The 27,884-nt window shown below is 44.6% G+C and overlaps 1 protein-coding gene across 2 annotated transcripts; it reads left to right on the forward strand.

Moving 5' to 3' along the window:
* The first annotated feature begins 1,065 nt into the window (after positions 1 to 1,065).
* Positions 1,066 to 26,912, forward strand: LOC133349480 (dual specificity tyrosine-phosphorylation-regulated kinase 2-like). 2 transcript variants are annotated; one of them, XM_061562966.1, is made up of 5 exons: positions 1,066 to 1,371; positions 1,556 to 1,756; positions 12,977 to 13,897; positions 17,804 to 18,212; positions 23,603 to 26,912. In XM_061562966.1, exons 2-5 carry the CDS (start codon positions 1,616 to 1,618, stop codon positions 23,941 to 23,943), a joined length of 1,812 nt encoding a protein of 603 aa, XP_061418950.1. In that variant the 5' UTR covers positions 1,066 to 1,371; positions 1,556 to 1,615; the 3' UTR covers positions 23,944 to 26,912. The 2 variants fall into 2 exon arrangements, with proteins under 2 accessions (XP_061418950.1, XP_061418952.1); XM_061562968.1 differs by lacking the exons at positions 1,066 to 1,371; positions 1,556 to 1,756 and adding an exon at positions 10,092 to 10,201.
* Positions 26,913 to 27,884: the final 972 nt, after the last annotated feature.

Below are 27,884 nucleotides of genomic sequence, written 5' to 3' on the forward strand. Positions count from 1 at the left end.
AACATGCACGGATTGATTCTCTTTATCTTTCTCATCGTCAGCCATGGTCAATCTCCTGCTGGACGAAGGCCTCCCCAAGCCACTGCCACATTCACGATGCTAATGTGTAATGCTCACCTTATGCCTATACGTGTACATGGAAACATTCTACGGTATTTGTTTAGAGGCTTGATGTCTGAGCATTGCTGCTTTTTAAGCTGGCCAATATTTTATATTATGGGGCCTCTTGAACAGTTTCTATTTCATATGATAATTGATCATTTTCAGCCCTCTGCCAAATCCATTACAGGGTGAAGGACTCCACATGCCATCTCGGTTTGACCATACTTCACCATGCTGGCCAGTGCTGGCTGATCAAGGAGGGCAGCGAGTTATTTTTGTTCAATAACATAGAGTGAGTTCGCCTGCGCAATTTATAATGCTGACGCCCCCCTCTTATATAAATGTATTTAGACACATACACTTGCATTATGTAACATCGTGTCTATTCAGACGTCCACATCACCGTCAAAGGCTGCTTTGGAATAGATTCAAAGTGTTGACCTTGATTCCATTGAAAGCTGCATTGCTTGACCTTCTGACCATCTGTTCTGACATCTCTTGGGGGAACAGCTCCCTGCACCCATCCCTACCCTCTCATCCATTCCTTCTTGGCTTAACAAATGGACATCCTCAGCCACACTCAGCGATGCCAAGCAGGATGTCTGCGCCATGACCTTTCGTCACAGGCGCACCAAACTTAAAACGCATTCTTTTACAACCAGAGAAAAAAAGATACACGCAACAAAAAAACCCCGCCTGAACCCGTCCATTCCACTGTGACCACGTGTTACCAGTGTAATCACCTACAATGATCCAACTACCACGGCAAAAAAAACCAGCGCCGTGCATACATGCTCCAGCTCACACACACACACAGCACACCATCACAGCCATCCCCCTCCCTCCCTCTCGCTCTCTGCAGTGCTCCGAGCTAAGACTCCACCTCCTTCCTTATCACGCGTGCGTGACTCCCAGCCCCAAAAACCCACGTACACAGCACACACACCACCCCCCCTAACCGCCAAACCACCTCCAACATCCATCCTCGGAGCTAACCCTGCCCATGTGCCCTACCAACCAAACACTGTGCTTCCCTGCTTGGGGACGCGTCACCCCACCACCACCCCCCCCCATCATAGCCTGCGCGAGCTTGGGGAAGGAGGAGGGGTTGCAGAGGAAGGACATCGGCTACGTTCATCACTGAGCTCGTGCGCTGCGATTGAGACGGCCGGAGGCAGATTGCGCAGCAAGCGGCATCAGCGGCAGTGGCATGCGCCCCGTGCCATTAGCGTCTCGCGCCTAGACGTTGGCACGTCTCTTCCAACCACCGTTAGTAGTTGCTTTCTTCTTCTTATTTTAAAATTTTTTTCTTCATTTTAATTAAGTTTTCCCATTATATTTTGCCCGCCCCACCCGTGAGCTATTTGTTTTGCGCTCTATCAAACTCACACTTACTCTCAACTACCCGCAACATTGATTGTTGTTGTTGTTGTTATTATTATTTCCTTGCTAGGGGGGAGGGTGTCGGGACGGGCGGCATTGTGGAAGCTTCCCAGCTAATCGAGATCTGCAAATGCAAAGCTGCCTGCTGTTCGACCTGCCCGTGTCCATCCCGCTGGGGACCGGCATGTACAGCGGGGTCGATACTGACAGCCCTGTCCGACGCTACGGAGACCCATCGCCTGCACACCTGCCCCCGCTCTCCAGCTACATGGTAAGCAAGGAAGGGGCACACCGGGGAGATTCGTCACACCGGCATCGGAATCTTGGAATCCGATGAGCTGTGAAGCTCTTTTTGGGGGGGGGGGGGGTCTGAACAGACATCAAATATTGGCGGGTCAACACACACACAAGACAACGATGTCACCGGATAACCTTTTGACAGGACTGGTGGGGCAAGGGCTGTTGGGGGTGGGTGGGTGGCCAGCGCCACGCCCGGCTGCCTTTGTCTCCCCAGTGACAATGTGCACCGGGTTACTCATTTGAGGTCGAGAAGACCATCACACACCACCACCACCACTGCCACCAGCAACAGCTTCTGCTTTTTTGTTACCCACCGAGTCTCAAGACTCCATTTTTCAGGAGGGTCCTGCCAAGTATTGGATGTGCTGCACTGTATGTTGAACTTCTTTCGCACCGTACGTAGCCAACCATGCTCATCGGAGGTGCGGGCTATTCACAGTCGGGGGGCGATGCTGCTATGTGTGTAATCCTAATTGAGTCGTTGGGATGTTTGACCAATGCCAGTTACATTGGGGGCTTTGTTTTTTATATGGGAGGAAGCCCGTGAACCCGGAGGGAACCCATGCAGAGTTGGTGGCAGAACTGAACAAACTCCACGCAAAGGGATTCCGAGTCGGGCATCAAACCCAGGCGGTGTTATACCACTGTGTTATACCACTGTGTCATACCACTGTGTCATACCACTGTGTTATACCACTGTGTCATACCACTGTGTCATACCACTGTGTTATACCACTGTGCTATACCACTGTGTTATACCACTGTGTTATACCACTGTGTTATACCACTGTGTTATACCACTGTGTCATACCACTGTTATATACCACTGTGTCATACCACTGTGTTATACCACTGTGCAATACCACTGTGTTATACCACTGTGTTATACCACTGTGTTATACCACTGTGTTATACCACTGTTATACCACTGTGTTATAGCACTGTGTTATACCACTGTGTCATACCACTGTGCCACCATGCAGCAGCATGTGTCACCACATTATGGGATACTGATAATGGACAGATCTACATACAAGCCCACGCTTGTGTGTAGTATGTGTTCCTCCGCCTGTGTTGACACCAGCACCATCCATCCATTCATCGTCACCGTTGTAATCTCGCAAGAATGTGAATCTGAGCGTGATAAGTGTGTCCCTGTCAGGATCGCACACGCACACGGCAACGTGAACGCCGTACAAGGTGTGTTTAATTTAGAGGGTTCTGGACAATTGTCGCATTATATTGATTTGTTTCTTCTCGGTCGAATTTGTAAATGCTCCTTTGTTAAGCGTCTTTCACCATGCCTTAGTTTGGTTGTGTAAGACTGCGGCATTCTCTGCAACCGAAATGGAATGGCAAGCATTTGCAGGCGAATGGGTGTTGTTAGGTGTTCTTTTTTTTTTGGGTCAGTTCGGCGTTGTGCTTCCTCGATGCTTGCCAGCACGAAAATATTTCCCGGCTCGAGCTGGGAGGGGGAGAACCAAAACCCCAAACGTCTCGAACCAAACCCGTGTAATAGAAGTCCGTACCCTTGGGGTGCCCATATGGCAACCCTCAAAGCAGTATGTTGCTATGATAACATGGTCCAGGTACTGCACACCACGACACTGTGGCGAGCAAGCGCGAATACGCTTGCTACTTATTTGGCAGTGTGTATTACGTGCAGCAGCCTGGCACTGCTATCTCACTCATCTCACTTTGGAGAGGAAGCAAAATCTAATAAATACCGCTATTATCGTGTGCCCATCCCCGGAAGCAGTTCCTCCCAGTGGGGGGGTGGTTATTTATTTTTCCAACATGTCCTAGTAGTAGTAATGTGCAATCGTGTGTGTGCGTGTGTCAGATCCTCAGTTCCGTATCCCAGTATCCTGCCCATAAGGACGAAGGGGTGAGCGTAGCGACAAACCCAGACATTCCTGGAGCCCCCCGTTCCTCAACGAGCCCCCCACCCTTCGTGTCCGTCAAAGCCAAAACACCCCCCCCCCCCGCAAGTCTTTAAAGCAAAGCGCGTGTGGAATTTACGGCACTTTATACAAAAAAAGCAAATTCCTTGAGCAACGTGGTTGCAATATGCTCAGCTTTGGTTGCATTAACAAGGGGCGACACATCGTGCTGCTACTACGACTACACATACCCTGCCCTGCCCTCTTGCCCTCCATTGTCTCGTCCTTGTGTCGCCCTTAGTCACCGTCAATGCAGTGGCAGTGGCATTGTGTGTGTGTGCGCGCGTTTTCATCGGCCCTCAAAAAGCAGGTCAGGGCCACTTATTCACTGAGCTATTCGGAAGGAATGGACGGCAGGATGTCCTGTTGCAGATCCACGCGTTGCGCGCAATTATAAAAGCACGGACTCATCCGTATGACTGTATCCAGGACGTGCCCCGCAGATGGGTATTGATATCCTACAGTCATCCCATGCGGTCTATAAAACAATATCTCACATTTAAGAAGGCGGCGTCAACTAATGCAGGTTTTTTTGGCAAGGGATGACTGTGAAACGGCACATGATAAGCAAGCAATCCTCAAGTACTATTTTAATTATGCATTGTTTTTTTTTTTCGTATGGTGGTTTAGTTGGTCTTGAACGTTTACATGTTCATGGTGAGGCTTTGTGAGCACGGCGAGTAGCTTCAGGAGCATTTACCTGGCTTCGGTCAGGCTACCACATTGGCTTCGGTCGTTTCGCTTCAGTTGCTGTTGAGTTTTTTTGGGAAAATTTGCTGGTTTATCAAGGAATAATATTCAGGCTCCTCCCACCCTCAACCAGTATATATACAAGGACTGTTTTCTTGGAATTTCTCTCACTTGATACAGCTATCGTGTTGTGACGGTTCCACCTGAAGACGGAAGCTTGTGTTGCCTCTGTAACGTCGTGATTTTTATTTTATTTTTTATTTTACTTTTATTAATTTAAATTTTTTACCTACGTGACTTTACCGAAAAAACCTAAGAATATGAATCCTTGCAGTCACGAAAGCTTCAAATCTAGAATTATCCAGGATGTTTCTGTTGCGCGTCGTCGCTTTAAGATGTTCTCCGTTCATATTTTGTTTGTTGCGGTTGCACCCGACTTAAGAGCCGCATGGCTCACAGGGCTATACCAAATAAATGAAACTTGAAACTTGCTGTGGTCCGTGGGTTGACAGTGCCGGCCAGTCGGCACTGTGTGACGACGAAAGCATTGAATTGTGTCACTATCGGGGGTTGGTCCTCCGACGTCCCACGGGAAAAAAAATATTTACGTAACGATTTCCAAAATTGCATAAAACAAGATAACAATCAGCTGCAAAGCACGCAAACGTTTCATTAGCTGCACAATATATATTTACTAAAACACCCGATGAAACACTACAAACAGGATTTCCCTGTGTTTCTTACAAAGCACCGTCCCGTTTCCCACACACTATTTGATCACAACTACACATTGTGTATATATGTAATGTGCCAGCTACTAACTCGCAACATATTAGCCGAGGGCAACACTCTCCTTGCAAGGCAAGGCCAGATAAAGTCCCAAGTGTGTAAAATAAATAGATGTTGCCTCCCCAGACTATAATAGAGAACTATTCTATATCACACTGTCTAATAAGTAACCAGGAGTGTTGTTCCTATAGAAGGCTCTGCCAGGGAAGTGTCCATATGTTCCAGCCGTGTCTTAATCTACTGAACACAGTCCGCTTGCCCTAATTCTCGTAAAGCTTGCAAGGCATAAATATAGCAGCAGACTTGGTGGGAGCATCCGTGTGGTATAAGAATAGTACGTGTGTTCACAGTAGAACTCCCCTTATTCATTGCGATTTGGTGGACAAACATCGCCAATCCTCGAATCCCACCGGGCTCTCCACAAATGTACTTCACTTATGTATGTGGGGGGGGGGGGGGGGGGTGAGCGAACAAAGAAAATTCGGATAACCACCGATAATAGGAATAGGGGGCATGTTTAATATAATAGTTGTGGGTAATAAGGGTTCTACTAAACTTATTGATCGGCAAGTTCCCTGCGCTAGATACTTCACTGTACTCGGACCTGTGGTCGTCGATGGGATAGTAAAAAAAACGCAGCCACAAGCGGCAGCCAAACTGCAGCACTGCCACATCCCTTAACAACAAAGCCCCGTCAGCCCCCTAGTGGCCCAGCCACGTTGCAGGGGCAGACTCAATAATTACAGATTCACCACCGTTGTTGTCACGTGCCCGAGATATATTTTTTGCTTCAAATTGTTTACTAGCTTTACCATAATTGGCTTTTTTCGACAGATAAAAAAAAATTCAATAAATGCATTCCAAAGTTAAATGTTTCAATTAGTTGGGAGGCTATTGGTGGGGAGATGTTAAATACCTCGCCTGGTATGCAGAAGGTTACGGGTTCGATCCTGACCCTGACGTCTGTTTATTTGGAGTTTGCATGTCTCTCTCCCCGTGGTCGCGTGGATTTTCCCCCGACTCCTCCAGATGTTCCCTACATATTTAGAATCAACATGCGTTTAGAGTATTTGGCTGCAATACATTTCCGTATGATAAGCGACTTCGTTGGGCTCTCATTTGTGGCCATGTCTCTTCTGACAGAGAGCTATAGAGCTCAGTGGGCCTTACCTGGTAAGGTAATATAAAAAATAGTTTAACATTGTTGTACTAATTTTAACCACTCTATTATGCGTAATCACCATCTTGAGCCTTGGCTAGTCCACTGCTAGATGAAGGCTTCTCCCCCAGCGGCCACCATATCTCACAATCCTGCAATGTAATAAAAGATAATTGCATATCGGCTAATCTCAATGCTTCATCGCCTTTATTATCATGACAATTTTTTAAAATTAATTACAGTATAATAAAATGCAGGAATCGTGTACGTATGCATGCTTTCTTTTCCTCTCATATATTACCTATGTACGTATGTTGAACTTCTTCCGCACCGTACGTATCCAACCGTGCTAATCTGAGGTGCGGTTAGACCTTCAATAGTGCTGTTCGTTGCCGGCTGCTTGGCGTTTAGGATAATTTTGGGCCTGCGCTCAGCAACCGCGATTTGAAACTAAAATGACAACCATCTGTTGGAGTCAATACATAAACGAAAAAAGGGCCTCTACATTTTTCGCACACATTCTTTTTGCAAAAAAAAAATCCAAATGGATACAGTCCATGCCAAGAACCCTCTCTCTCTCTCTCCTGCCACAAAGAGGCGGATGTGGTATTTCCGCGAGAGTTGGTATCAAGAGACGCCGCAGCAGCAGCTACTGGCCAGAGTAGTGTCACTCAGGTCACGTGCTGGGGCCAACTGGCCGTGAGAGGATGTGGCTGCTGATGGGCCGATAATGGAGGGTTCATGCAAATTACAGCCCCAACGACCGGAGCCCGCCACTCCTCCACTTCACCACTTCACCCCACGTAACGTGCGAGTTGGCTAATACGGAAAGCCTCGCTTATCGGTCCCTTGACGCTCGCACACGGCAAGCTACCGGGAAGAATGCGGTTATCCGGCTCCTGAAATCGCCTTTGAAGATTGGTTATTTATTTGTTTTTGGTAGAGTCAATGTGATCGTTCGCAAAATAAGCAAGGGCGTATGCTCAAGATGTTTATATTAATTTCATGTATGGGCCAATGCCATGAGGGTTCCCAGAAAAAATTTACTGCAATTATCGTAATTTCTAGTGAAGCAAGATATACAGGAGATATTGGCTTTGCATATATATGGTTGCCACCCCTGTCTGGGTTTTGACAGAGATTCCAGTTCCTGGCCACATTCGCTGAAACCCAGGCCGGTGCAGATATTTGTATTGTGTTGAACCTTATTCCAGTAGACCTAGGCTAACTGAAAAATATAATCTTAAGGCGTGTTTGTGGAACAAAAAAAGCGGCAACCCTAGCTTTGCTGCATGGGAAAGACACACACACACTCTCTCTCTCATGTGTACGGTTGATAGGGCTTTCTAGCACTGGAAAGATACACACACGCGCACGCACGTTCGTTCAGCAGCACACACAATTTGACTGAGCCCCGTTCCATCGTGTGCCTATTGGATCATTGTTAGTCGTGCACAAGAGACCAGGTGTCCGCTCTTGTCTTGGTCCTGAGTTGACAATATTTCTTCACGAGGAGTCATATTTAATATTCTGTCCATTCACAGGCACAAACACCGCACCCACTTTCTTTTATTCAATGCCACCCACTCTGTGTTTGTCAAGCGCACTGTGCACATAACAATATTATGGACAATGGCAACGCTGTGCCTTATGTACTCAGCAAAAGTGGGTCACGGACAATCTGGTTTTTCACCTTAGCAGCTGTTAATGCCCAAAGCTCTCTCCCCATATTTGCAATCGGCGATCACCCCTCCCAGACCTTTTATCACTTGTGGACATCTGTGAGCCGAAGCCTACAGATCCGGTTTCACCATCACTGACCCTAACCCAACAATGGCACCTTAAGATAAAATTAATAATAAATGCGATGAATAAATCATGAATGTTTATTAAAATCTAACAACAGACAAAAGGTTGCCTTTTAAGCTATGCATTATTTATAGGGCAATAATGATGCTCTTTGAAAGTAGAGGTTGCAATGATGTCATTATAGCATGCCATGTGTGAGATAATCTACGTGTTTTTTTGGAGCATTATGGGTAAAAGCACAGACAAAACCTTCTCTCCCCACACATAGATACAATAATATGTTTTAGTCGATTGGCCTACTGCCTTTCGAGACTAATATCATCCAGCAGCATTTAATTAAGCTAGCAAACTCGGGACCACTTTGGGCCTATGGGTTTTGTTCAACAGTCTAGCTTGTTAAACAAAAGCTCCTTGGTTACCATATTTTATTGGAGAGAGCACTTCATGTAAACTATGCTTCCCTATTAAACGCGAACGTGTTGACAAATGTGTTGAGTAAAAAAATAATCGACGCACAAACCAATATTTTATACAAACCCATTCTGCATTGTTGTATATCATTATGGGGAATCTATCATTATGGGGGAAAAGTAAATATATAAGCAGAACTTTATACGTGACGACATAATGCAGTCATGCTTATATATGCTTTACCCGTAAGCCTCGCCAACAACCCATAATTAGTTAACCTACGCATGGCATGCTGCAATGGCACGATTGCAACCTCGTATGTGCTTTTGCCCGTGTGTTGAACCTGACCATATTGGCTGTTAGAAGCGAATACTTAATATGAGGAACCTCCGTGGCACATGAGGATTACTCTTACCCCTTCCAGAACACTCGCCCCTTTCGGCCAGAATGAGAGCAGTTATGCACTTGGGAACACTTCTCTGCAAGGGGCAATGTCATTCACCTTTAAGTCGGGACCTGACTGCAACGCGAACACGACAGATCCCTTGGCACTCATTGATGAACAGCAGGAGGCTAATCCTTGTGTTCCAGTTAATCCAAATCCAGGTCATTGAGACACGTGACCTAGGTCAAATTACCTTGGTCCTCGTATACTTTCTAAATATGTGTATCCATTGCTCCTGTAAGTCAAGACCTGGGCATCGCTGAATTTAAGACAGATCTGCTCAGCATTGCCACAACTCACGAACATAAACTCAATTGGGCATATGCTCACTGGCGAGGCTCAATCTGCCGTAAGTCATTCTCGAGCGAAAACTGAAGCTTGCCTGCCATAAAGGAGGTCCCCGTTGACAGCTGCAGAGTGTGAACACAATAACGCCTCTCCTCTGTCTCTCGTCTCCGTGAGCCATGGCCACTGTTGTTTCAAAAAGGGGCATCGTGCTGCTTTGATGTGCAAAAAAGGCACTCGGCAAGTATTGCGATGGTATTTTAAAAGTTTAATTCACGCAACGATAAATAATTATACCCAAGACTGGGCACCCCAGCAAGACGCATCAAAGTGTCGTGCCCACTGGCTGCAATTTTCAGCCGATGGTAAAAGGAAGACCCATACGAGACAACAGTGTCCGAATGTCAACTTGATCCGTTGCATACTTCAGTCAGTTATTCTTAAGCACGTTGAATGCAAATGTGGTGCAGCCTCTTCAACTTTTCACATTTAATGCTTCTAATTCTGTGATGAACCTTTGGCAATCGTGATGCGTTTATTCACAGGGCAGATGCCACCTCTCTCTGTTGCACACTAAGTGGAAACTTTAAGAAGAAAGACCAGTTAGAGCGGTCCACCGCACGTATGTCTTCTATGCGTTGCGTAATTTGCAGACTTGCATACCACTGCGGGCAACAAGACACGATTGGCTACTGCTTGTGACCAATGAGCTATTGTGTGACCCGGCTTACCAATTACATGCTATTTCGAAAAGGAAGTTCATCACAAGGGGCGTAAAATGCTGAGGGAGTATGCCACGCGCCTTATATATTGACGAGAGATGCTCTTTAGCTCAAAACACAAGTTCGGAATTGGAACGTACCCATGGCTAACCAAAGAATGAGGGTAAGTCCCACTTACTGTTTTTTTGTCGACTATCTGCCATATTATATTTAAACGTACGATATTATCCATAATAACGTTTTTTGGGGTTAGATCGCGTAAACGACACATTTCTATTTGCCCGATCTAACCCCAATTTTTTTATGTTATATTATGACTGCGTACATGAATGTTATGCTCTTAATAAATTATTATTCTATAATTATTCCACCGTTTTTAAAATGTGACAGGTAATGATAGGTGGGTGATATTATTTTACTGCTCATATCGAAGAGTAGGTCTTAAGAGTTTAATTTAAACCGATATCCCAGTTGTGAAAATGTGACAGGTAATGATAGGTGGGTGATATTATTTTACTGCTCATATCGAAGAGTAGGTCTTAAGAGTTTAATTTAAACCGATATCCCAGTTGTGAAAATGTGACAGGTAATGATAGGTGGGTGATATTATTTTACTGCTCATATCGAAGAGTAGGTCTTAAGAGTTTAATTTAAACCGATATCCCAGTTGTGAAAATGTGACAGGTAATGATAGGTGGGTGATATTATTTTACTGCTCATATCGAAGAGTAGGTCTTAAGAGTTTAATTTAAACCGATATCCCAGTTGTGAAAATGTGACAGGTAATGATAGGTGGGTGATATTATTTTACTGCTCATATCGAAGAGTAGGTCTTAAGAGTTTAATTTAAACCGATATCTCAGTTGTGAAAATGTGACAGGTAATGACGAATGTGTGATATTATTGTACTGCTCATTATATAGGATAGTATGCCTGTAGAAGGAAAATGAAAAACAAAATGTACGTAACATTTTATGTGCAGTCCCATAACATATGGGCCTTGTAAAATAGTATCAAAGTATTCGTCTCTGACTTAACTCGTAGTTCATATACTGTAGTTGTGAATGATCAATGTGGATTGTTTTGTTTGCTTATTTAATAGAACTCCAATGTCAATGTCAGACCTTTGAGCTCCGATTAACACGGTTGGCTACGTACGGTGCGAAAGAAGTCGAACATATAGTACGTTGAGCTGAGACAACATACAATCAGTTGATGCCCTGCCTGCCACAATGTATGTAATTATCCGTACTGCGCCAACACAGAAATAAGACGGCACCACCTCGTGACGCCTAACTCACCTGTAAGAGTGTACACCTCGAATGTTTTCAGATTCAGGATGACGCAGGCTTGCTCATGGCTGTCACGTCTGCCCATCGGTCATGTCTGCGGGTCGTTTTCATTTTCAAGTTTCAGACAATAGGCAGGCATCTGCTTGCTTGGTTATTTTATATTTCTTCAGCCACAAACCGGTCTCATGACTCAGGTCATACCCAAGCCGGTTTGCCCTGTCCGAGGTTTTGCTCATTATTTAGTTTTTAAAATGTCGTTATTTAAAATAGATTTTACTGTATCGGCAAAATCCCTGGATTTTCGATGTATTTACGATATATGATAATTTACAGCACTGTCATCCCACCGCTGGTTGAGGCCTGTCCACACCGTATTGATTATGGGGTTGTTGTGACCATACATCAGTAGGATTGGTGAAGGGGTGGGGGTTCCGGAGAGGGCTTCCCAAGACCACCACCAGTGATGCTAACCATGGCTGGGAATCAAACTCGGGTGGCCGGATTCATAGTGCAGTGCGTTGACTGCTACGCCACTGCCCCCCCCCATCCTCCGTTGCAACACGTAACAGGCAGTGAAGCTTGAAGAGCACGACTCTCCTGTCACTCTTTGTGCTTTGCCTACGAGGCAAAGTACAAACTGTACGTGACACAATATTAAACAAAATAACACGTGCTCAAGTTTCTCTCTTAGGGCTCGGCTGTATTTTGTGTGTGTGCGTGCTTGCGCATATTGTTGTTTACTCAACACACCTTCAGGAGGTGTACGTGTTTACGAAACCAGAGGGCCCGGTAGCCGCCCTATTGTCATCCGACAACATGGACATGGCTTTGTGGGATGATGCACAGATAGATTTTTCATGTTCCTAAAGATGGGCAAGTCTCAGCGAGATTATGGTACCACTCAGTGTGCGTATGGGAAATGGAAGTGTCAGTTTCCTTGGAGCAAAATTTTCAATATAATATGTTAATATATGCAGGTTGCTCAGGAATCCTCTATTCCTCTCTGCATCCATGCGTACACTATACCTATGCATATAATGACTGTAATGCACTTTTCAACTCCATCGAACAGCCAGTAAATATTGAGGGATTATCACTGAACTTGCAGTGGTTCAGTTTCAAAGGCAAATGAATACATCGAGGAAGCAGTGATCTTCATAATAGGAAACTTACATTTTGAGTGGCACCCTGGCAAGATAAAAAGGGATAGAGGCCAATGTTTAATATCGTTACAGTGCCATCCAGAATGAATAGAATGCATCCAATGTAAAATTCGCCGAGGAGATGGAGCAATGAAATCAGCTCACGCACGGGTGCCAAGTTGGCTACTGCATCGCTTGATCAAGAGGCGTGGTGACTAGGAAGCCTTCATCCAGCAGTGGATTGACCATGGCTGATGATGATGATGAAAGAACGGGCAAAGATGTGACCCGTAACATATTTTCCCATTGCATGTTCATTTCTGTGTTAAATACATCTTGCTTAAAAAAAATCTAAAGTTTTTAGAGAATTAAATGGGGGTCACAAGACATCTGGGGCATCTTGTAGTTTAGTTGTAAATAAATTAAACCGTCTAAATGGACAGCTGCAGGGCTCGATTTAAATCGTCCTTTCCTCTCCCAATCCCTCTCTCGACCTCCCCGCAGGTTGGCCGCAACAACAACAACGCGAGGCTCACGGATCACATGTTCTCCGGCATGCCGCGGCCGGTGCACATCCAGCCGCTGTACGAGGACGCGCATGCCAAGCGCGGCCTGCTCGCCTCCGACCTCGGCAGCCTCGCCAATGGCCTCAAGAGCCTCCAGATGGAGCGGCCCGCGCTCGGCAGCTGCTTGCGCGCGGCGGCGGCGGCGGCGGCCGCCACGCAGCACGACGCGGTGCCCGGGTCCCCGCGTCCGGACGACGGCTCCCCGAAGCCCCACTCGACGGCCATGTCGCCCGAGCAGGCGATGCGCAAGTACATGCACAGGCTGAGCATGTTCGAGCACCACGAGATCTTCAACTACCACGAGGTGTACTTCGTGGGGCCCAGCGCCAAAAAGCGGCAGGCGACGCTGAGCGGCGTCAACAACAACGGCTTCGACGACGAGCAGGGCTCGTACATCCACGTGCCGCACGACCACGTGGCCTACCGCTACGAGGTGCTGCGCGTCATCGGCAAGGGCAGCTTCGGCCAGGTGGTGAAGGCCTACGACCACCGGACGCACCAGTACGTGGCGCTCAAGATGGTGCGCAACGAGAAGCGCTTCCACCGGCAGGCGGCCGAGGAGATCCGCATCCTGGAGCACCTCAAGAAGCAGGACAAGGAGAACACCATGAACGTCATCCACATGCTCGAGAGTTTCAACTTCCGCAACCACATCTGCATGACCTTCGAGCTGCTCAGCATGAACCTCTACGAGCTCATCAAGAAGAACAAGTTCCAAGGCTTCAGCCTGCAGGTGGTGCGCAAGTTTGCGCACTCCATCCTGCTCTGCCTCAACGCGTTGCACAAGAACCGCATTATCCACTGCGACCTCAAGCCCGAGAACATCCTGCTACGCCAGCAGGGACGCAGCGGCATCAAGGTGCGGCGCGTGCGGTGCTCGGGCATTACGAAGCTCCCTGAGATGGAGAGTGAGACGCACAAAAGACAAACGTCAGCCATATAGCCTTAACAGACTGTAGGGGCAAGTACTGTCAGCGAGTGGCACCTGTGAAGGCCGGTACGGCACACAACGGGGGTGGATGGCTAGCACCACGCCCGACCGCCTTTGTGTCCCCAGTAGCGATAGTTACTGCACACCGCAACCGGGTACTTATTTGAGGCTGAGTCGACCTAGGGGAGGCCCAGGACAGGTACAGATAATCGTCACTGGTGTTGAAGGTGAGCGGGAATCGATCTCCGGTCGCCGGTTTCATACTGCAGCGCGCTAACCGCTGCACTACCGCTCCCCACGTGAGACACACGCACACGTACGGAGACGCAGGGCCTGATAGCCAAAATCTCAGCGGTGCTGTCTAAGCCACCAGTACCAACACCACGTGTTGGAATTTTTTCAAATCAATGCCTATAATTAAACAAAAAAAATAGTTTTTCGTCCATCGACCTCTTGGCTTTTCAGACCAATATTATTCAACAGCATTTGTTCAAGCAAGCAAACTCGACTGGTTTAAACACTCTGGAGCTCATCAGCCAAGTCAGGCTTGTTATACAAATGCTGCTGGGCTACCAGATGTTCTTGGCAAAAGCATTAATCTCACACAAATGCATTAGGGTAGTCTATGATGGTGCCTTGCAAAACTAGTAGGAACGTGGCCAAGTATCCAAAACAGAACTCTCCTTAAAAGGAGTCCTGAGGCTTTGGAAAGACATTGACGTGGGAATGATTATTATTCTTTGGGTCTTTCCGTAAAGTCACGTAGATAGGTTCAAAGAAATAACAAAAATAATCACAACACAAGTGATCGTCATCAGGAAAATGATGACGACCGCTTGTGTTGTGATCGAAACGTCGTACGTGACTTTACCGAAAGACCCAAAGAATGAGTCACGAAAGCTTCAAGTCAAGAAATGATTATTGTTATTCAATTCTAGATCAAAAAGCAGTTTTTTATGAGATGTGAAAAATGCATTCAATTCAAAAACTATTTTGATTATATAGAATCAAGTACATTTCACCGGATCATGTATTTAAGTGTATTTATATTAGTGTGCATCATAGAGGAAACTTTACAGACACCACAACCGATGACTGGACCAATTCCGAAGAAAATATCATGGGATGGTGTAATATTCAAATTACCTTTGGCCATCTGAAAAAAATTTCCTTGCCTCTTATTCCGTCGTATTGACATCCCAGGTGAAATGACTAATCGTGAGCTACGTCAGCGTTGCCTGTGGGGTTGAATGCCGAAAATTAGTCGGGTGTCACGCGAGCCCAGGTCACATTACAGAATAATTGCAAATTTTCCTTAACCCACTTACGTCATCTGTATGAGCCGCGGATTAAATTAAGTGTCTTGGGACCCAGAAGTCATTCATGTGTTTTCCATCTTGGGAGATTGCAACGATGCTCATGATTCATTAGTACGTTTACACCTTTACTGCCGAAATAATAATGTACCGTCAGTGGAAACTGTGCACTTCAATAGATTATGTTATAATTCATACAAGTCCTACGTTACTGGGGTCTTTTCTGGTCATCTCGGATAAACATGGTGTGTCTCCAAATAGCATTTTCAAGGTCATTTGACCATAATACAACGCAACTTTCAACTCGATTTATTCTCTAACCGTACAAACAAGAACACCGCTGACCACAAATTACGGCTTTTGAAAGCACGGATGTTGAGATTATTGCCAAGCGGCTTTAGCAACAGAGACGGAAAATCATGTTGCTCATTGGGTTATCGAATCACCTGTAGTATGTGTCACATACATTGAGGAATAAATATCTGCTTAATCAGATCAAGGGCTGGAGTGTTGAGCACTAGTTATCGCACTCAGCTATGAACCTCGTGACCTGCCACAGCCAACATTGATAACTGAACGAGTCTTTGGCTGCCCCAACCACTTCACCCACTCACACCGACACAGCGGTGAAATATGGTGAAAACAACCCCTGTGTCCGACATGGCACAGAGAGGCCTACATCCAGAAGTGGATTGGCAAAGGGCTGTAATGAAATGAATTATTCATCAAAATCTTCTTGCAAAATATGTAATGGTGTTTTTGTAATACAAGACATTAAGTACTTAATGCTGCTGTACACCTTAGAAATCTTCTATCAGCATTAGCAAGCACTGAACTATCTAACCGAAATTTACATGGACATGAGATGCATATTTTTTATATTTTCTTGGTTCTTTCGGTAAAGTCACGTAGAATGGAAATAATAAAATAATAAAAATAAAACATAATAAAATAATTCTCACGACGTTTCGGCCACAACGCAAAATAAAACATAATAAAATGATTCTCACGACGTTTCGGCCGCAACGCAAGCAGCCGTCCTCAGGTGAAGAACAGGTCTGTTGAGACCTGTTCTTTTGAGACCTGTTCTTCACCTGAGGACGGCTGCTTGCGTTGTGGCCGAAACGTCGTGAGAATTATTTTGTTATGTTTTATTTTAATTATTTTATTATTTCCATTCTACGTGACTTTACCGAAAGAACCAAGAAGATGAATCCCTGCAGTCACGAAAGCTTTAAATCGAAATTTTTTATATTGTTAGGTGCATTAGGTGTGAATATATCATCCTCACATTTCCGTATTCACCGTGCACATCTAGCTGTGATTAATGCAGGTGTGTTGAAAGAGTTTTTTTTGCGGTGGTTAGAAATGCAGACGACGCACATCAGCTCCTCGTGATTCATCAGTTGTTAACCGTGTTTCCCATTTTTTTATGACGCTGCCAATCTCTTCTGTGCCAAGTTGTCTCGGGGGGGTGTGTTTCAAACCCTCCTTCGGCGAACATTGAGTCACCTGCAAGCCTGTGCAGGTGACTTAATCCCACTCCGCCATATTCTTTATTTAAATGTTTTTGCTGCTCTCAACAGCTGGGTCCTGTGGGAGCTTCTAGAACTTTAACAACACCGACAAAACAACGAGCAAGCCAAAAGCAAGGGCTCAGAACTGCATGAGGCCGTTCGTGAGGTTTATCACGCAGTTTCTTTTTCAGAAGTGGTGCAGAATTCTTTGCTTGTACTCAGGACCACATACTGCCCGCCAAATGTGGGAAACCCCCTACAAGGCACACACACCTTGGCACAGCTGATTATCGTGATGACATCAGCTGATTATCGTGATGACATCATCAGCTGATTATCGTGATGACATCATCAAGCCACACCCATTGCCTCCCATCCAGTGGCACACACGGGAACAGAGGCGAAGATATTTCTCTCCACGACTACTCTCGAGCCATCTGACCGACAAATCAGCGGACGGATAATCGATCACTTAAACGTTGAGACATCCGAGCTTTGCTCTTTATTAACCACCGCAGCTCATGCATGCGTATATGTACGTTGAACTTCTTTTGCACCGTACGTAGCCAACCGCGGAGGCATGGTGGCAAAGTTAACAAACGTTAATTCCCACAGCAAGTGAAGCTTGTGTACACACACACACACACAGCTGCCAGACACAACGCTTGTATTTGACATTCACCATGACAAAATCAGGTCAAACCTTTGCCCGCCCATTGCTATGACAGGAGTACTCCGGTTATCCACGACCCTATTACCCGTGACCCTATTACCCATGACCCTATTACCCATGACCCTATTACCCGCATGATCCACGATACCTATAGGATCTGAAAACATTCCTATAACAGTAAAACCTTGGATTGCAAATATGCTTGGTCTGCGAGTGTTTTGCAAGACGAGCACAATTTTTTAATAAATATGAATTTGATAAACGAGCTAATCGGACTTTCGTGTGTGTGCGTGCGTGTGACGGAACCCCCCCCCCCCCTGCCACGCAGGTGATCGACTTTGGCTCCAGCTGCTACGAGCACCAGCGGGTGTACACCTACATCCAGTCGCGCTTCTACCGTGCACCTGAGGTGGTGCTGGGCGGTCGCTACGGCCTGCCCATCGACATGTGGAGCCTGGGCTGCATCCTGGCCGAGCTGCTGACGGGCAGCCCGCTGCTGCCCGGCGAGGACGAGGGCGACCAGCTGGCCTGCGCCATGGAGCTGGCCGGCTCCCCGCCGGCGCGCCTCCTCGAGCAGAGCAAGCGCGCGCGCCAGTTCTTCAGCTCGCTGGGCCACCCGCGCTACTGCACCATCACCACGCTGCCCGGCGGCTCCGTCGTGCTCAACGGGGGGCGCACGCGGCGCGGGAAGATGCGCGGCCCCCCCTCCAGCCGCGACTGGACCACGGCCCTCAAGGGTGAGGTCGCGCGCATCTCTTAGCGTGCGAGCGCGGTGGAATGATGTTAACCCTTTCCTGTTCTGAGATGTGTGCGAGTTGCAGGGCTAGCGACACGACCACGCTGTAGGATAGCTGGCGCCAAACTGTGCCGCACGCACCTGCTGCATGGCCTTGTGGGAGCCTCGGTACCGATAAAGTTATTATATTTTTATTGTCTTCTACCCAATATTCCCAACATGCAGAATACAAGCAGAATGTATCTGTGCGTTTTCTTCGCGTGCAGTGCGAGAATAATATTGCATTGTGTGTGTGTGCACGCAGGCATACAACGCGCTATTCTCCTACTTCCCTGAATTGCCATTAGCTGGGGTCGGGCTCTTTGTCAGCTTCGTCCATCTTGTTCCAGTCTCTTGCAGTGCTCCTTCCTTGGTCCAATCTCACCCCAATTGTCTTCAGGTTCTGCCTGACAGTCCAGCCACATTCATTTTGGTTGCCCTCAATTCCCTTGCCCCTCTTAATCTTTTTCAAAATACTTCATGAAAAATCTGATCTGAACCCTTTCTCACCCAATGCCCGTATCAACTTAGTTTGGCTTCTTACGTGTCAGCTAGCACTCAGATGCTTCTTCTCTTAACCTACCTCTTATCGTCGTGTCTTTAATCATCATGTCACTTGTGATATGTGAGGCGATGTTTTATTCTCTTGAGGAATTACATTTGTGTTGTGAGCAGATTTCGATCAATGCTTCATGTTGTTTTGGCCAAGATTCCACAGCAACATTATAGTTCAGGACGCACTCACATTTCTTTTAGATTATATTTTATTTACAGCGCGTTAAAGATTTGTAATGTTTCAGTATACGGGCAGTCCCACAATAATGTGTGGGCAGCATATGCATGCATATTAAAGATGTCCTGTCTGGCCGTGTAGTCTGGTGGGACAGGTGTTTGTCGTCAGCGTGTATTATGACTATCTTAATTTTTGAGCTTTCGTGACTGCAGGAATTATTCTTTGGTTCTTTCGGTAAAGTCACGTATAAAGATAAAATAATAAATTAAATAATAGCATACTACGACGTTTCGATTGCAACACAAACAATCATCATCAGGTATAAAGGAAATAGCAACAAAAATCTAACCAGAAAACTATAGACAGACATATAAGCAGACAGACATCATAAAGATACATAGAGAGAGAGCGCGTATCGGCACAAAGAGAGAGGGATCGTCTCTGTGACGAGGCCTTAAATATAGAGAGGGGGCAGGGGCGGAGAGAGGGAGGGGGCAGAGAAAAAATTAGCATGTCAATGAGTGGACGACGACGTGGTACGGTACGCAAGCTTGAAAATTAGGAGATATTATGACTGGTGTGACGGATGAGATGGTGGTGGGACCACCGCCATGCACACCCAGATGCCTGTCTTCCTAATGCTGACGTTGACAAACTTGATACACACTGTCGCTGGTGTAGGCCAATCGGTTTCAAAACCAATGCATATAGTATAATCAGAGCACACTTGTTTGTATGTTTTGCCACAAGTTTGTGTGGTTAATGCATACCTGATACCTCGCAATAGGTATCTATTGGGCGTTTGAACATCGAAACGCCTGTTTTATTGCCAGAAAGGTGAAAGCCTATTCTCATTTTTTCCCCATCATTTTGATACTGGCAAAAAGGTCCCATAGATATCGATACGTACACACACACACACACGAATACACGTGATTAAACGTCGAGTAACGTCGAAGTAACGCACACATACCAAGACTGCGTCCCCAAAAATACGTAAGATGCCCTCTGCTTTAGCGGAGGTTTGATCTTGCGATTTATTGCCAGGTTTTTGATTTGGAGAATTTTAATTCCATAATAGTGACTAAAAGTTACATGAAATATAAAAAATTGGCCTGTGAGGTGGCCAGGAAAATTTAAACACAGCAATGGATTTAATCCATCTGTGTGACCGTTTGAGGGTTGTCTCCTTGAATGCATGGGTTTCTAGGTATTCTAATTTTCTCCCATAGTCCAACTAACTCGTGAATGGAATAAAAACAAGTTTTAAGACCCAATGAGGCTTTCATTGATAAAAAAGGGGCATAGTGTGGAGCAGTGGCACAATGGTTAGCACATTGCGCTGTCAATCCAGAGACCTGCGTTTTAATCTTTCATCACTGTTAACGTCAGTGGCGAGGTGATATCAGAAGCATGTACACGTCTAATCCTTCACCAATACGCACTGACCAGCGTGGTGAAGTATGGTCAAACAACCGAATTAACAAGGCATGAAGAAGCCTTAGCCCAGTAGTGTATTATAACAGATGGTTGTAAATTAGTAGTATCACTATCTCTACAATAAACAATTAAATATTCCTAGTTCTCTCTGTACATGACATCACCCCGTGTCCTATTTTTTTCTGTGTGCTGAGCACAGAGCATTTCTGACAGCGAGGTCTCCATGTAGGAATTGCCAACGCCCCCGTCTCTGTGGATTTCAGTCATCTGCTCCCCCCCTGGCAAAGTTATTTTACAGTAAAAAAACAGGATCAAAGCGAGTTCACTTCACATTCTGGATTAATACGCATGAAGCCACCACTAACACGATTCTGCGGTGTGGTGAAAGCTGCAGAGTATCTTTAAAATGCATCGCAAATGTGATTAACGCAGGCCCAATTCTCGCGAATGAACGGATTCTCTCCACGGCTCCGTATGCAGAAATTACCTTTTGTAAATTCGCGAAGGAAAACGTGCCGATTTCGACACGACTGACTTACAGTTATACATCATAATTTGTTATGAAGTCGGTAACTGAAGCCACGCAGACCAGAATATTTGGGTGTAAGTGATTCGTTCAGCCCTGCAATGCAGTTGCGCTCAATTTTAGGCTCTCATGAAACAAACTCACACATGTGAGGCTGACAAGGCTGACGTTAATCTCGCAATCTTTTTCTCAAGATAGCTGCGCTCCTGCAGTTGTTGGGATATCTTGCAGTGAGGTGTTTCCCTTTGATGTGAGCCGAAGCGATAGATACATCGCCCCGAGATGGATATCACAAATTCGAACCATGCATTGCCCCTGACTCCATACCGAACAGTGTGTTCTCTGATAATAACTACAAAAAACTTAAAAGGTCGCCCTTTAACTCATTTTGAGATAATGCGTTTTCAGGAATGACGCACAGATGCCTCTCTGATTTTACAAAGTGCGTATACGTAGATTGATTTCAGCTGGCAACTTGGCAGCATGGGCTTAATAAGCATAAGCGCTTCGATTTAAAGCTTTCGTGACTGCAGGGATTAATCTTCTTGGTTCTTTCAGTAAAGTCACGTAGAAGGGAAATAATAAAATAATTAAAATTAAACAAAATAAATTAGAATTCTCACGACGTTTCGCCAACAACGCAAGCAGCCGTCCTCAGGTGAAGAACAGGTCTGTCGGAAAGACAGCATCTGAATGATATCATATGATATGCAAATTCCTTTGTCAAGGCGCCCTCCTCCTCTAACCCAGCTTAAATATACGCTGCCAAGCTTGGTGGTGTTCATTCAGACGCTGTCTTTCCGACAGCCCTGTTCTTCACCTGAGGACGGCTGCTTGCGTTGTGGCCGAAACGTCGTGAGAATTGTATTTTATTATGCTTTATTTTTATTATTTTATTATTTCCCTTCTACGTGACTTTACCGAAAGAACCAAGAAGAAGCATAAGCGCTGTTTGTCGCTACACCTGCGGGCAATTGAAATTCACGACACGAATGTTTTGAATTGCTCATTAAATGCCAGCCTTGGACACGCATCTGCCATTTGAAATGATTGGTATTCAGAAGAGGTAGACTTTTCGGAACAGAATGTGCTCCGCTCACAGAATTCAGCAGACTCCTCTAAAATGTGCAGGCGCTTCCATGGCGTTAAGGAGGGATGTGTACAGTTTTGAAATGCTGGAGACCAATAATTGTTTAATTAGCCTCATCTTGGAGCCTATTGAGAGTCGTGAGGAGGCATGGCTGTGTGGAAATAACAGCCAGATGCGTCTCAGCTATTATTATCGCACGTCACTATTATTAGCACAATTAGAGTGTTCTCCAATTATACAGAAAGTCGTAATTGTATCACCAATGACATTTTCTGAGGTTTCCACGTTTTTATACATTCATGTCTGTTTCAACTGCAGGACATGTGCCACTGTCCAACATATGAGTAAGGTCCTTTGAGAATGGTTATTCAAGTACACGTTCGCCGCATGTATTGCAATTCACACAAACCCTGCAATCGTTACACTTAATGTATATTTTTTATATTCCTTTGTCATTTTATTGCTGGATGAAGGCCTCCCCATGCATATTTACATGACTGTGTACACGGTACTACAATAACTTCGTGTACAATGTATTTTTTAGGTGTAAAGCTTGAAATACATACAAATTATTTTACACATAATTTGCTGAACAGTAGTGAAATACGTTTTGCTGAAACCCAAGTTGAATTTTCCAAGCAAGTGAATATAGTCATGAAATCCAGCACGTGTTGTTTTTGTAAAAAGATAAAACATGTCAAATAGAATGGTAATGATCGTAAACTAATCTCACTCGTAAAAATGTACAAGCATATACACTTATGCTTGTAAATTGTACGCGTTTATATGCACTGTTTGTTGAATGTCTGCCAGGAACGTGTTTATAAAAAAAAATCAATTAAGTTGTACAATCTGCCACTCGTTTACAAATGTATCTCATTAGAAATCCATGAAAATGTTATGGCATGACGATCGGTGCACTATTAAACGGGGCCTCTGGCGCGTGTGCTGTCAGGGCCGCACGCACGTAAACACTGCCATGTGAGAAGCACGACCAATCAATGAGACCAGCGCGCCTCTCTGCCCTTCCCTGCGCCCTTGCTCGTCCCTCGTGTTCATTCAGTCAGCAGTTTTTATTTTAGCCAGAGCGTTGCGTCTAGTCGACGACTGCCTGCGCAATGTTTAATCGAGCATTACTGTTAGTCCTGCCGACCAAAGCAGTCATATATATATCCTCTCTCCCTAATCTAATCTGACTAATCCTCTCCCCTTCCGCACAATATTATCATGGAAGCTAATCAGTGAAACTCAGTAAATGTTTTATATACACATACAGCCAATCACTTGTTTTGGTCTTCCTCATCAGTGCATTGCAGTCTCGAATAACAATGCTAAATTATTATAGTCCGCGTCTTCATTCAGACTTGTTCATTTTCTCTCGTAAATAGTCAGTCACACTTTGATGTTCGATTCAGTTAGCCGTAACCTGCCGTCACGCTTGAAGATATCCGTCCACCCATCGTCATCGTTGAGTAAAGTAAAATATCGCTTCGTTGACGTACATCACTGTCGACGATTTCGTCAACAAATCTAACACCGCTTTGTTTCCCATTGCCCCTGCAGGCTGCGATGACCACCTCTTCATAGACTTCCTCAAGAAGTGTCTGGACTGGGACCCAGCCACGCGCCTGACGCCCAGCCAGGCCCTCAAGCACCCCTGGCTGCGCCGGCGACCCCTGAACCCCACGGCGGCTGCCACGCCAATGCCGGCGCCGGCCCTCACAGAGAAGACGGTCACCGTCAAGTACCTGCCCGTGGCCTCGTACGTGCAGACTGAGATCGTGACCAAGCTCTTCCCCGAGACGCTCTCGCCAAACCGGCCCCGCATCAAGATCATCCACTCGGAGGACGTGGAGGGCCTCATGTACCCACAGAGGACCTGCCTACCAAAGCTCATCAGCTGAGGTGGCTGGCGCGCACACCCCGAGGAGATGCTGAGATTTAAAAAAGAAAAATGGCCCAACCAAAATGCGCTAGTGGCATTCGTTCTTGGAGAGTCGATTATTGTTGTCCTCACACTGTCCACGTAATAACCACTTGCCCGTCTCCATCTTGTTTCACTGAGGACTTCAAGCGCTGCCTATCTGTGTATATGTAACATCTGCCAAGTTGTCGACCACGGGATTACAATAATAGTCTCCTCAGCTGCATCGTGAGTGGCCATTACAGAGGTTTTTAAGTTCTACCTCACTGCTTTTTTTTCAGGTGTTAAAACCTGCGCTTTGCGTAATCACTCAAGACCACAAGTTGCACGTAAGACTGTAATATTCACATGACTGTGCTTCTGTTTTGTCAACATCACCCAGTGCTGAAGAAGTACAGCTGTTTTTTTGTTTTTAAACAGGAAAAAAAAACATTACGTGTAGAAATGCACTGAAATGCTGCTTCTGTTTCGCAATGCTCTAAAGCAAAAACACAGAGGCACAGAGAACACTGCACAACGCGCACCTGCAAGCAAACGACATCTCCGAGGAGAAACGTCGGCCGACTTCGTTCGCTGTATCATCAGCACGCGGCAGGATTGTCGCCATTGAGATTGCACAACTATACAGTGTAACAGCGAGCCGCTTTTCATTTTACGGCAAAAAAATGAACGTGAGGGAATCGTTGACATCATTGTCGGAACGGCATGGGAAGGGATTTGTTGGAATTGGGTGTTTTTTCTTATTCTCTCCCGCCAGGTGTGAGAGAATGTAGACAAATTATTGGCTATGGGGATACTGCATATATCGTATCATGAAGAAATAACTTATTATTTTGAAGGCGTCAAATCAACAACAACAAAAAGACGAGAAGTAATCTGTCCATAAAAAAGGTGACTTGCTAACAAGTGGATTTTTGCACAAATCAAATAAGCATAATTAACAGCTTTAGTTCGTGTCATCTTTTTTTTGTTGACTTTTAAAATACAAGTTGTAAAAGAGACAGAAAAAAACTTGAACCATCTTATTTTCAAAGGTGCAATTTACTTAAGTAACGTGATACTCAAAACATGGGTTTTTTTCCCTAAACGTTTCATCATTTGTTACTGTGCCTTGTTTTTATTTGTTACATATGTGTGTATGTTTTTAGGGCGTTTAGACTATTTAGTTTTAACGATTGCACTGGATTTTTTTAATTCCATTGTTTTATTTTGAAAATGTATAAAAAAAATATTTCATGTTTTCGTTTTTTTGTTAAATTTTTATTTCAAGAGGTTGGTCCTTGGTTATAGTTTCTACAAAATACAGACTGCAATATTTGGAATAAAAGATATATTGACTCCTCTGAAAATCAATACAATTTACATTTCTCACAGAAATTCAATTTTAATAATGTATTAATGATATGAAATATACTTGATAACAAAACCTTGATTCTTTTAAAAAAGTGCGACTGTTAGTTAGGCAGTCAGGGTTTTAATTTGTTACACATCTGTGAAGAAGAGTTTTATAGCTCATTGGATTCCTCCAGTATGAATAAAGAATCCGATTTTTACATAGTACTCAAAGAGTAAAAACAAAAAATACGAACAGCAAAAGATTAATGAAAGAAAAATCCCAAAGGAAAACTGACTCTGAGTGTCCACTAATTTACCATGAATTTACCATTAATATAAGTGACTAATCACAAGTTACATTCATTATTATGTGCCCATAACGTAAAATCCATCTCGGAACATGCTAAAAGATGAAATGTTACTCGACGATGCAAATGTTAATTACGTCCAAATGAACCAAGATGATTTTTTCACAGTAGCTTTGAAAAAGTTAATTAGAGGTAGACCTGCAGAAGGCAAACAGATTACAAGCTTCTTGGTTCTTTCGGTAAAGTCACGTAGAAGGGAAATAATAAAATAAAAGAAGGAACCAAGAAGATGAATCCCTGCAGTCACGAAAGCTTTAAATCGAAAAAAGATTACAAGCTGTACGTTTTTTTGTATTTAGACTCCACGAAATGGGTGCTTGCCAACTGTTCCCAAGAAATGGTCTTAAAGCTGAAATTAACCAATTTTAAAGGTGCTCATTGACTGGTACTTACAATGGGACAGTCGGCTTAGAAACGCAACACAGTAAGTCATTACACTTTACTTAAAACACAAACATTGCTTGCTAAGTTTTGGTTCGTTATTTTTGTTTTATATTCCAATATGGTGCACTTGATTTGCCGATTGTAGTCGCTTCGCATGTTATAGAAATAAGTCTGTGGCACAGAATACACCACACGAACATATCTAATGAAGGTTGTTGTGTCGTGGGGCCAGACATCGCACTCACATGGATTAACGTAAAATAATAAAACTAAATAAACGGAACGCTTTATACTATGACACTATCAACACCGATAAGGATATCGTGCCAGTCTGGGTGCACCTCCACACATCGGTGAGGGTGCTTTTTGTTTTTTCTGCATTGGATTGTGTTCGCACCCACGTGCCCGTGCATGTTTGTACCGAGAGGGCCTTTTGAAAAAAAAAAGGTGAAATAAGCAAAAAGAAACTCAACGAAATCGCCAAGGTCACACTGGCTCGAGCCAATTGGAAACCTTCGACCACAACGCATTGTCTAAACAATGCAGTTACTTTAATTTTGAAGAAGAAAAAAAAACATGTCTTTTTACTGTGTGTGTACATACACCTACGTCGATTGTGTACGTTGAAATTATACGTTTCACGATTGCATCTTTCTGTGAATATGCCGATTGATTTACAAACGCAAGCCTCGAATGATGCTCGGTGGCACTGTGTAACGTAGCTGTCAGTTCGTGTCTGGCGGACTCCACCAGACGGATTTTTTAGCCTGATTTTGAAGGCTTATTGTACAGGTCCACAGTAGTTTGTTCAAGAAATGGTGTGTTTTAAATGTTTTTAACAAATAAATAGATTGTACCAGCAGCTCGTGTCTCTTGTGATTTTTAGCGCTCGCAAACGTCAGCCGCTCAAACATTCTCAAGTGTCCTCATATCCCGGTCTTGACATTTGCAGCACGGCAGAATCAGAATCAGAAAGGGTTTTATTCGCCATGAAAGTTCGCACAGACAAGGAATTTACTTTGGCCGGAAGGTGCATACATTCAACATTTAGGAATCTTAAATCTTAAATAAGTGGTTTACAAGTCTAACTATACTAAAGGTACAAGTCTAACTAATACTAAGGAGCTAAAGTATGTAAAAATTGAATACAATAAAATCTAAAATATACAATAGCTATAATATACAATATAAAATTACAAAAATGCAGCATTTCACTCGATTCGACCATTCAAATAACGGTGACATTAACTTACAGCCCTTTTGTCAATCCACTTCTGGATGGAAACCCTCCCGACACCATCGCCATTTGTGGGGTTTATTTGACTATACTTCAATACGCGAGTGAGGGTTCTTGTTGGTGAGGGTGGTGGGGTGTAGAGCCATGTCACTGGTATTTGCCATGGCTGGAATTCAAACTCCGTCTACTCCTGGACCGTCCACTGCTCCTCCCGATTGCATGCTTAGAGCAATAACAATCCTCTTAACCTATTACTTTATGGGCCCTTAAAGCATTCTCAAAGTAAAATAGTCTGTGTTCCAGTTCCTATTCTTTGAACACCTGAAATGTGTTGAAATTTTGAGTAAAGTTGCCATCAGTCTCATTGGATCACTTTTAGAATTTTCGGTTTGGTTAAATCCTCTAATAATGCATGCACAGCACATAATGGGGTGGTTTTTCTCTCTCTGAATTACAAATCTATCCCTAAATTTCCATTGCAATGCTCTTCAGACCAATACTACACAGCAAAAAATTAACCAAACGCTCAACTATATTTGCGTTTATGCAAATTTTTATTTTTCCATATCACACCACTTCCCTTACTTCATACACAAG

Source organism: Lethenteron reissneri, chromosome 30, assembly GCF_015708825.2.
Source record: "Lethenteron reissneri isolate LAM-NWPU_2019-01 chromosome 30, ASM1570882v1, whole genome shotgun sequence".
NCBI lineage: Eukaryota > Metazoa > Chordata > Hyperoartia > Petromyzontiformes > Petromyzontidae > Lethenteron > Lethenteron reissneri.

What these genes read in the sequence shown, in the direction of transcription:
- LOC133349480 (XM_061562966.1), top strand. Translation starts at nt 1,616, where the DNA reads ATGCAAAGCTGCCTGCTGTTCGACCTGCCCGTGTCCATCCCGCTGGGG. An exon ending in CCCCGCTCTCCAGCTACATG is followed by an intron (nt 1,757 to 12,976) that starts GTAAGCAAGGAA and finishes ACCTCCCCGCAG; the next exon opens with GTTGGCCGCAACAACAACAA. An exon ending in CTGGACCACGGCCCTCAAGG is followed by an intron (nt 18,213 to 23,602) that starts GTGAGGTCGCGC and finishes TTGCCCCTGCAG; the next exon opens with GCTGCGATGACCACCTCTTC.